The sequence below is a fragment of the Austrofundulus limnaeus genome, unplaced genomic scaffold (genome assembly GCF_001266775.1).
Source record: "Austrofundulus limnaeus strain Quisiro unplaced genomic scaffold, Austrofundulus_limnaeus-1.0 Scaffold119, whole genome shotgun sequence".
Lineage (NCBI taxonomy): Eukaryota > Metazoa > Chordata > Actinopteri > Cyprinodontiformes > Rivulidae > Austrofundulus > Austrofundulus limnaeus.
This window is the reverse complement of record NW_013952521.1, coordinates 652,433-662,766: the sequence shown is the minus strand read 5'-3', so window position 1 is coordinate 662,766 and position 10,334 is coordinate 652,433. Positions and strand designations below refer to the sequence as shown.

Below are 10,334 nucleotides of genomic sequence, written 5' to 3'. Positions count from 1 at the left end.
AAATCCTGGATATTATGGACAATGGTAAGCACCCTCTGCACACTGTTATCAGCAACCAGAGAAGCCAGTTCAGTGAACGGCTGCTTCTTCCAAAATTTTAATTAAATTTAACCTTTATTTAACCAGGTAGATCTCATTGAGATTAAAAATCTCTTTTTCAAGAGAGACCTGGCCAAGAACGGCAGCAGCACACAGACAATGCAAAATTCAAAACTACAGATATTAAACTACATTAAAATACTTCACGATAAATAAAAGAAAAACAAGAAACACTCATAAAAGGTAAGATAGAACTAAAATAGAGTATGAAATCAGTTAAAACATTTACAAACAAATGTCTTAAGTGCAAACTGATTAAGAATGGCCCTAAAACATTAAAAGAGACCAACTCCCTCAACATCAAGTCTTTCTGCAGTAGATTCAGGCTGAGGGAGCAGMAAAGTCCATCTGCGCTCCCTTGATAACACTGACACCTTTAAAAATCAACTAAAAACACATTTATTCACTCAAGCATTTAACTGAAGGTATCCTGCCTACCGCAACATAAACCCTGAACCTAAATTTCCATGACTGCAAAACACGTATTTTACTTTGGACTGGTATCCATTCATTTACATTTTTTATGCCACAACCATCAACTCCAGTTAGTTACAGGCAAGCCTATCGATTGTATATACCTCAATTACTTTTTTCTCTATCATTGTTATTCCATGACCCCTACTATTCCAAAAATTTGAGAACGTACTGACCGGAATTTCATCATTTGTAAAGTAGTTGTCAAGTATTTCTGTTTTACTGTTTTTGTTCGATTATTGTACAGCACCTTCTGCCTATCAACTCTTTCTATATTATTGATTATTGTACAGCACCTTGTGAATTCCATTTCTGTGAAAGGCGCTTTATAAATAAAATTTTACTTACTTACTTACTTACAAAGTGGAAGGAGCTTTTGCCATAATCACTGTGAACCTTAGAAACTGTTAATAAAATGAACTCATCTGAGTGCAGAAAATGACTTCCCGTGTTTTTCTTGTGGAGATATGTATAAGACAGGAGGTAAGGGGGAAGTAAACCCATGCAGGACCAACAGACTAAGGAACTCTTTTGTCCCTCAAGAGATACGACTGCACACCTCCTCTCTGGGGGGGTGGGGGTGGAAGGGTGCAACAAGTCTACAGCGCAATAACTATTGTACAATGTGTGTAATACGCCCCCCACACACACACACTCTTTCTTTCTTTTTCTTTTCTCCATCCTTTGACTTTTCTGTTTTTGACCTTTTTTTTTAGTTTTTGTCTTTGACTTTTTTATGCTGATGTATAATGTGCAATATCTACCATTGACTGTTATATTATTTCCCTTACCTTGAGTCTGTACTGATGCTGCTATAGAAAAGTAATTTCCCTGAGGGACCCCTTCCAAGGGATCAATAAAGTTCCGTTCTAATCTAATCTAATCTAATCTAATCGAATCTAATCGAATCTAATCTAATGTGCCTGTGACAACGACGTTTTGTAAGAAATATGAATGCATTTTTGGAAAGATAACATTGATAACTTATTGCAAAAAAAACCATACTATTGAGATGAACAGTTGTAGATATTCGCATGTGACGAAACAGGAAGTGATGTCAAAGGGGAATGTCTGAATGTACACAGAGCGTTACTACAATAACTAACAACACAGACTGTAGAGAAGAATCTGAATGAAAATCACATCTTAACATGTTAAAATGTGATCAGCATAGAAATAAAAAATATGCCAGTTATGGGACAAAATTGATAAAATTGTGTATAATGTCAAGTTTCTTAAATATAAAGATGTTTTCTTTGAGTTTTTGTATTTGAAGGATATGCTTGTCACAGGCACTTTAATTCACTGTTTAGATTGACTTGGACACTCTGGTAGCTGCCTGATAACACTGTCTCTCCAGTTGTAACGATGCAAATTACAATAACATGTTAAAATGTGATCAGCMTAGAAAAAGCTGGCTCCTACCCGTCCTTCTTGTAGAACTCCAGCATCATGTTGTCAGTAGCGACGCTCAGCGGTCGCCGGCTCTGGTCGCTCTGCTTGCGATCCATCTGATCCATGTCTGGAGACGGCATGGAGCTGTAGTTGGCGTTGTGGTTGGTGTGGACGGGGCTGCCRTAGTTTCCTGTGATGTTGAACTCGATTTCTGAGACAGAAGACATTTCCGGTTCTTAATTTTCATTCTGTATTTGCTGTGAAGTAAAAGCGAAGGTTTAGGATTTCTCTCTCCTCACCTCCTGGGAAGAACCAGTCGGCGTGCTGGATGACGGGTTCGATGATGCCGACGATCTGCAGGGAAACCGTCGTCATCATCTCTGTGATGTTGCTGCGGCAAACAGACAGGAAATAAACGACGGGATGAGGAGTAGAGAAAAAAGTTTTACACTCTGAACATCATTACCACTTTTCATTATCAGAAGCAATAAACTGAGAAAATTAAAACCATTTTGGATAAATGGGCTATTAAAATACTAATTAAAAGTTATGGAGTGATGAAGAGTTTGTCGAGATATAAGAAGTGTCCTTCATCCTGTCAGTCTGTTTTATACGCTTTGTTTCTTGGAGGCATGTTAAATTCTTGTGACTGCAGGACTCTGTATTTAATTTAGTAGCTGATGTTTTGCGTTGAAGAATACGAAGGAAAAGAAAATCAGAGATGAAAGGATCCCAGCAGACGGTCGTTTCTGTTTGAACTTATGCACGAAAAATCAAATTCGGTGCCAAAAAAAAGGCAGCTGAATAAAASAGCAAAATTTATGGTAATAATACAGAAAAGATACACAAGCAGATTTGAAGATTCTTTATCATTTATTTTTTCACTCATTTAAATTCATCTGACGCTTAAATAAAAAACACCTTTTTAAAATTTGAACTGAGTCAGAACTAGATGGATTTTATCTCATCATTATTGCTCCTTGTGGTTTTAAGATTCTCATTTTTTGAGAACAGATGGGTTCAGCTCCTGAAGTCGTAACCAAATATTTTAGCTGTGGTTTTAAGCTAGAAGCTAAAAAATGAAACAATCCACATGGGTTGAGGGCGAGCCTTTGGTTGGAGGAGAGCTTCTCCACGTTGAAAGGAGTCAGCTGAGGTGGTTAAGGATGATTACCATGCTTCTGAAAGAAAATATTGTTATGTGTGTTCGTTACCAAGATGTGTGCACAAACCATACGGAGAATGTACAAATGCATGGACGAGATTATTAAAGAGGAACCATACAAAACCAAAGAGCGCTCTTTGCTGAAGTCTGGTTTAATCAAGCGACTGAGAGTTCAGACCGAAAATCAGGAAGTACAATTGGTTTTAACAAAAGCTCCGAGGCATGGCTCCGCCTATTTGATTACGCCATCAGCAAGGGGAGTCCCTAAACTTCTCGAAGCCATGCCTCCAGACAATATAACCTGTATCAATGTATCTTTTTGAGTACTGGAGCATCTTAGGGTTCTCCAAGAGGAGCTGTAGTATTACTGGGAAAAGAGAGGTCTGAGTTTTCTTCATCTACCTGTCAGTTGATCATAAGTGGATGGATGGATGATGGATGGATGGAAGGATGGATGGATGATGAATAATGGATGGGTGGATAGATGATAAATGGATGGATATAATTTCGGTCGAGTTAAAAGCTTCAAGCGAAGTTGTTTTCTTACAGTTTTAATAATGTTTTTATCAAACTCAGATCACAAAAATAAAAACAGCCACTCTGACGCTCCTCATCTAAGAACTCATTATCCAGTTATTTAACCTTTAAATTTAAATTCATTGGTTTAATTGTCATAAATCTCTCTCACCCTTCACTGTGAGTCCAGAGCAGGTTTGGGCCGAGGACAATCGCGATGTTTCCAGGAGTCATCTTGTTCACATCCTGGTATTCAGTCAGTTTGGACAGAAATTTGATCAAATACCTGTTAATTTAAAAAATAATTCAACATATTATAGCAGGACGGTGATAGAACATTTAAAGCAGCTAAAAGCCTGGGCTTTATATCTAAATGACTTTTATGACTCACTTAAAGTTGTGGTTGTTGGCTGGAGGTAACTTCTCACAGGCTCCCATCAGAGCCTGAAGCCTCTTCTCCTGGTCCTGGATGCTGCAGGACAGAAACGACTCGTTTGGACAGGAAGAAGATAAAACGCTTTAAACACAACCTTGTTCCRTGAGGATACACACTTGGAGGCTTGGATCCAGTCACTGTAGAGTTCAAAGGTCATTAATGGCTCAGGTAGTTCACGCAGGTACGACTTCAAGGCGCCTGAAAGAGAAGAAAATGCGTTTCGACTGAGTGTTGTAATGTTGAAGAGGAAGACATCCATCAGATGAAACACGCAAAACAAATAATTTATTGAAAAACAAAACGGGGGAAAAAAATCTTTCCAGAGACAGAACACTGTTTCAGTCAGACCTCAGCTGTAATTATTTCCTCACGTTTCTGTCGGTTACTTCCTGAAGTGGCAGTTTTGAAATGCCGTCTGCAGCCTTTAATTCTTGTTTCTTTGCTCTCCTCTGGCTCTCAAATCTTTGTGCCAGTTTTCATGAACGTCTCCCCAGGGAGAGAAAATATCCACTATTAACGTCAAATCTAAAAATGTTCCAGTGAACATCACCTCAAAAGGCCTCATTAATCTGTATTCACTGCTGTTTTGCTGCAGATGCATGGTTTTAAATGGTTACAGAAACACAAAATGTTATATTATTGCTTATTTTATTTGACTTTTGAGTGGTTTCAGCTTGAAATGTTTCTAAAACATAAACTTTACAAACCTAGAGAAAAAAATTGTTTTCATTAATGAAACAAATGTCCAAATAAATACAGTAAAACTGACTGAAACCAAACATTTCTCAGGTGTTTGACCACTTAAAATTTTTAAAATTCCTTGAAGGAATGTGATAAAAAAATAAACAGTTTGACAATTTAATTAAAATATATTGATGTAAAGTTAAATCTATATCTCTGAGCTTGTGTTCCTCCTGATTTATGTGTTTCTTTTCTCCTGACAGCAGCTGCTGCAGAGAGAAACGCTGTCATAAAAAAAGATCAATAACGGCACCTTAAAAGCCTGAAASCTTTTTCTTCTTCTTCTGTCGTCCATCACGGTTTGGATTTAGAAGCGACAGAAACGAAAAGAGAACATGCCTTTATTTTCTCGCAGCCCTTTTGGAAAAMGAGGACTCTGATTGGTATTGCTCTGGTAAATTTGGAATTTATCACCAGGGATTTTAGTTTTTATTAATTTACTTTGTAAAAACAGCAGAAAGGAGAAAAAAAGTAAACGGCTTTCAAATTAACATTTACACACTAATTCATGGGATAAATCTTGTGCCAGCAGGAATTGAAAATAAATTTCACTAAATTGAAACAGAATTTAATGGTTTGAAACTAAATTTAAAGTTTTGTATCTGAATTAATTTGCTTTGAAACTGAATTTTGGTTTATTAAAAATTCAGTATGAAAACTTTAACTTTCAGTTCCATAATTCAATTTCAGTTCTATAATTCAGATTTTTGTGTCAGACATCACTTCAGGGATCGCATATTGATCAGATGCTGCTGCTGACTGATCAATGACAGGATGTAAATGTAACATTTTCTACATATAGGTAAAATTAACCACTGCAATAAAATAACTGTTTTTTTGTCACTTTTACAGTGGATTGCATCAACTCTGTTACATACAGAAGGGAAACTTCACCGAAGTGAAACATAAATCTGTGGATCTGTGTTTGATTACTCTGGCTGGCCTTCTCAAGGACCAGGATGTGTGACACAAAAATCTGAATTTTGAGATTTATCTCATACTAATTTGAAGCTAACGAGCRACAGCAAAGGAGCAAAACTCCAATYGGCAGCAGCGAGGAGAGTTGTAACGGGTTGTCACAATGACAGCAGTTCCAGGTACATGAACGCAGCATTGTCGACTCACCTGCGATGGCGTGCGGGTCTGCAGAAAACTCCTGAACGTCCAACACACCGCAGTCCAATGATGCCTTTAGCTTCTTCAATTTGGAGGCCGAAGGAGCGATTCTGAATAAACCCTGAAACCAAAAACCATCTCCATTAGGTAAATCTCCCCCCGATGCCGTCGTTTGGAAAAACATGTAAACAAAAACCGTTTCATAAAGTTTAAAGCAGCAGCTGCGCAGTTTATTTACTTTCCACGACTAATCACTAAATTGGGGCGTTTCCTTCCATTAAACAATAATTAAACAGTCAATAATTATTGGTTCCAGGCTGTAAAACGTTTCAGTGTGAACCTCGTTAAGACTTCCCTGCAGTAATTAAGACTAAATATTCACTCTGCTATAAATGTGCTTCCTGTGTCGGTGCTTTAGGAGCGGCGAGCATTTACCTCCTCCTGCATGCCGCACTCCAGCAGCATGGTGACACACGCCTCGATGGGGAAGGCAATATCTCTCCCGCTGAGTGCTAAGTGCTCCTCTAATGGCTTCCCGTAACACGGTTTCTCCACCCAGGTCTCTGTGAAGCACGCACACACACACACTGTTACACACCCACAAACATGATCCTGCTATCATTCAATAAATAAAAATCAGAAAGTCTGTTTTTTCCTTTCAGCTGCTCCCTACTCTCACTGCACATGCTGTCTGTCAGATCCCAGATTTAACCCCGCCCCCACCTTCAACTCATCCGTCACCTGAAACAAACCTCTCCTTCCAGTGATTTTGACTTTAAAAAGAAAATATTGAGGTTAAAACTCAGAACGTTGGGCTCACCCTGCTGAGCTTTGATCTGAGGCAGAATGCTTTGCAGCAGCTCTAATGATCTCCTGTGGTACTCGGCCTGGACTTCTATCAGCTGGACAGACAGAATCAGAACCAACGGGTCAGCGGAGAGTTTTTGTTTGTCTCTTCACTTCTAACCCTCGGCCAACAGCCATGCTGCACTTACTGTCTGGAAGTAGCTTGCATAGTCRATTTCTTTGGCCACAAAACTGTACATGTCTGCGGATAACTGGTCCTGGAGGGAAATAAAAACATACTTTCAAAATRTTTTACATAAGCTGGACAGTGTAGAACTGCAGGTGTATTTAATCACAGTTATTGTGCCTCTAATGTAACGTCTAAAACCAGTAAAGACATCCAGTTTGAGCTGAGTTTCTGACTTTTAGCTCAGTTTTTCAGGAAACGGGTCATCCTCCAGGGATAAATAACTTTGTCTGACGTTATGGTTATTTACAGTGATGTTGACTGACTCGACAGATCTCCATGCGGTTGGCTGCCTCCTCCATCTCCTCCCTGAGGTGGTCGGCCTTAGCTCCCGTCGGCTGCAGATTGCTCGACATTCCCGAGGATTTGGTGGACTGGTAGTACCTGCGAACGCCAAACAGTCCATCAGAGCCCACCCTCTTCTTTTGGTCTGATAGTCTGAATCGCTGCCAGCAGAGTTCAGCTCACAGCAGGATGATGGCAGAGAAGATTACTTCATATTTGGGTCACTAAAAATACTGACAGAGCCAACTGCAGCGAGGAACATGACTTCCTGCATGTTTCTGCTTTAATAAACTCGTTTAAAGAGGTTCTGCAAAGAGGATATGAACAAACAATATCTTACCTTTTGCAGATAAATCTGTGACTACAGAGCTAACGGCTACTCTGAGAAAGTCCAAAACAGGTCGCAGACGGCTTTAAACAACTCAGATTTTAGTGCAGTTCATACAACACTATTTGGCAGAACTGTTAAAATGTAGCTACTGCTAGCTGCTGCTGCTATCTGCACTTTAAAATAACCACAGAATAACCATAGAATTCTAAACAACAAAAATAAACACAGCCAGAGTTTTTCACACACTGACTGCAGCTTCATGATGTCAAATCAAACCTTCAGGAGTTTCTCGGTGACACACAAACACACTCACCTTGTGCGTGCAGAGTCCATATCCAGGACCAGTTTTGCTAAATGTTTCCTTTGTTTCTGGATGTTTGGGATTTCTACCTGAAAAACAAAGGAAACCGTTAAACTCAGGCGTGTTTCTTGGTGTGAAGCAAGATGAATTGTTTCTGAGCAACTAGCGTTAGCAGCGGTGGGCAGCGCTAATCCAAGTGCTTATGAAAATATTTAGGTCAACAACTTCAAAACACTTATGTCTTAGAAAAGCTAGCGGAAGCTAATTTTAAAGCGCAAGTTCAATTTGACACTTACTAGCTGGCAGCAATGCACAACACTACCAACTAGCTGTGTATGAATTCTTTTACAACTTAATTCTACAACCGCCGATTGCTGGGGATGTGATTTCCTGAAACAGACCTTTAGCTTCTGGTGTAAAAATTAAAAAGTTGTTGAGGATTGCTAGTTCGGCTGATTCTTTAAAAAGTTGTTGAGGATTGCTAGTTCGGCTGATTCTTTAAAAAGTTGTTGAGGATTGCTAGTTCGGCTGATTTTTTAAAAAGTTGTTGAGGATTGCTAGTTTGGCTGCTTCTTTAAAAGTTGTTGAGGATTGCTAGTTCGGCTGATTTTTTAAAAAGTTGTTGAGGATTGCTAGTTTGGCTGCTTCTTTGACTTTTTCTTTTGTTTGTTGTAGATTTTTCATTAAAGAAGTATCAATAAAGTAATTTTAAAACTGTTTATTGGAAAACTGAAGCGATGCATTCTGGGTACATGACGGATTTGATTTGTGACGGGAAATGAAAAAACAGAGTACAGGAAACTATCTTCCCTTCAAAATAAGAGCTTGGATTTTAAAGTTTTCCATGTAGTTGCTCCAGTTGACCACTAGATGTCTGTGTTCGTCAGCATAACATCTTTAAATCATTTCTGAGTCTCTAACCCTGTTGGCCGATTGCTTCGACCAATTATGTCAAGTATTGAGCTCCAGCGTTTAAACTTTTTTTTTTTTAAAAAAGGAGCTCAGATTGTAAAGTAAAATAAATCAATACATACAAAATTTTAGTATGGATTACAAACATTAACTGTTTTTGCTATTGCCTTCCTGCTACATAAGCAGACACAAAGCATTGTGGGAAATCAGAACCGTGACTGAAAGCAACAGTCAGCAAGGATGTATACCTTCTCAATAATTGTTTATCTGGGAGGGGTCCTGTTGGATAGATCATGGATGTGATTCATTGACAGCCACACCTTCCGCTGTTCAAGATAATGATGACTGGTAGATAATTAGTTATTAGCGATTCTGCATTTTAATTTTAGAAAGCGCAAATCCGCTTATGAATTATAAAAATTAGTAAGACCTAAAGCGCAAACGAAATATTTAGGTCCGCAATTAGCGGATTTGCGCTTTAGTGGGCTGGTGCCCACCACTGAGCGTTAGTTTCAACAGGTGTCATTTGAGCTTCTTTTTGCGTTTGCATCAACGTGGAATCAAAAGCATCTGTTCTTTACCTCGGCGAGTTCGGATAATGGATCGATCACATCCTTCTCGATGATGAGCTCGAAAGAGACGAGCTCCTGAGCGAGTTGTTCCTGCGTCTCGCCGCAGAGCTTCAGCATCTTCCTGCAACAACAAACAGTCGCTTAAACTTTAAATCTTTAAAAACTGGTGCCGTGCGAGCCGACGCCGTGAGGCGGCAATGGCTGTAGCGTGGCTCTCTCACCCCAGCAGAGACTCGTCCCCGAGCACRGCGGCCCCCTCCACCATGCATTGTGCGAGCGTTGTGAGAGGGAGCTTTTTCTGCACAGAAACAAGCAGAAACAGTCAGACTGAAAACTGGGAATAAGACGAGAGAGAAACTGCATTTCTTCAAACTGAGCACAATCAAAGATATAAGATATTAAATGTTAGTATTTCCACAGAAACCCACTTCAAACTATCTGAACAGTCATTTTAGGATTAAAAATTAAAAAACAGGCTAAACTCACCGAGGGCGACCTAACGGACTTCTTGTCCACGTCGACACCCTGTTGTCCCTGCAGACAGGCTGTCAGCTTCTTGTGTGTGCTGTGGGATACTTGCTTCACCAGCTCTAATCGCCTCTCCACCTGAAAACACACACAACATCTGAAACATCTGATTTTGACACACAAACAATTTATGAACCGAACACCGGTCGCCTCTCAGCTCATCATTAAACCAACTCTGTGGAAACGAGGTCGCCGCCTCTGTGGGCGTCATTAATCTGATCAATTAGGACACCGCGCCCAGGATCAATCAGCGGGGACGCTCAGCCTTTTGTCTCGAAGAAAAGTTCAATTTCAGCGCTCGTTAAAGATGCCTGAAGGCAGCTCAGAGACACAGCTGGAAAAACTCATTTTATGCAGACTGAATACTTTGCACACGCACGCACACACACACACACACACACACACACACACACACACACACACACACACA

The 10,334-nt window shown here is 39.7% G+C and overlaps 1 protein-coding gene across 4 annotated transcripts in view; it reads right to left on the bottom strand.

The window, feature by feature from the left end:
• LOC106521982 (rho GTPase-activating protein 44) overlaps positions 1 to 10,334 on the bottom strand; it is a 45,435-nt gene that overhangs the window by 12,004 nt on the left and 23,097 nt on the right. For all 4 annotated transcript variants that reach the window (XM_014014780.1, XM_014014782.1, XM_014014779.1 and 1 more), the window contains exons 3-16: positions 9,863 to 9,982; positions 9,598 to 9,674; positions 9,386 to 9,497; positions 7,905 to 7,981; positions 7,242 to 7,359; positions 6,938 to 7,006; positions 6,763 to 6,844; positions 6,378 to 6,505; positions 5,952 to 6,063; positions 4,202 to 4,283; positions 4,041 to 4,121; positions 3,822 to 3,935; positions 2,268 to 2,359; positions 1,999 to 2,179 (exon numbers count right to left, since the gene is read on the bottom strand). In XM_014014780.1, the coding sequence (XP_013870234.1) occupies positions 1,999 to 2,179; positions 2,268 to 2,359; positions 3,822 to 3,935; positions 4,041 to 4,121; positions 4,202 to 4,283; positions 5,952 to 6,063; positions 6,378 to 6,505; positions 6,763 to 6,844; positions 6,938 to 7,006; positions 7,242 to 7,359; positions 7,905 to 7,981; positions 9,386 to 9,497; positions 9,598 to 9,674; positions 9,863 to 9,982 (1,445 nt within the window). The remainder of the gene's footprint in view (positions 1 to 1,998; positions 2,180 to 2,267; positions 2,360 to 3,821; positions 3,936 to 4,040; positions 4,122 to 4,201; positions 4,284 to 5,951; positions 6,064 to 6,377; positions 6,506 to 6,762; positions 6,845 to 6,937; positions 7,007 to 7,241; positions 7,360 to 7,904; positions 7,982 to 9,385; positions 9,498 to 9,597; positions 9,675 to 9,862; positions 9,983 to 10,334) is intronic.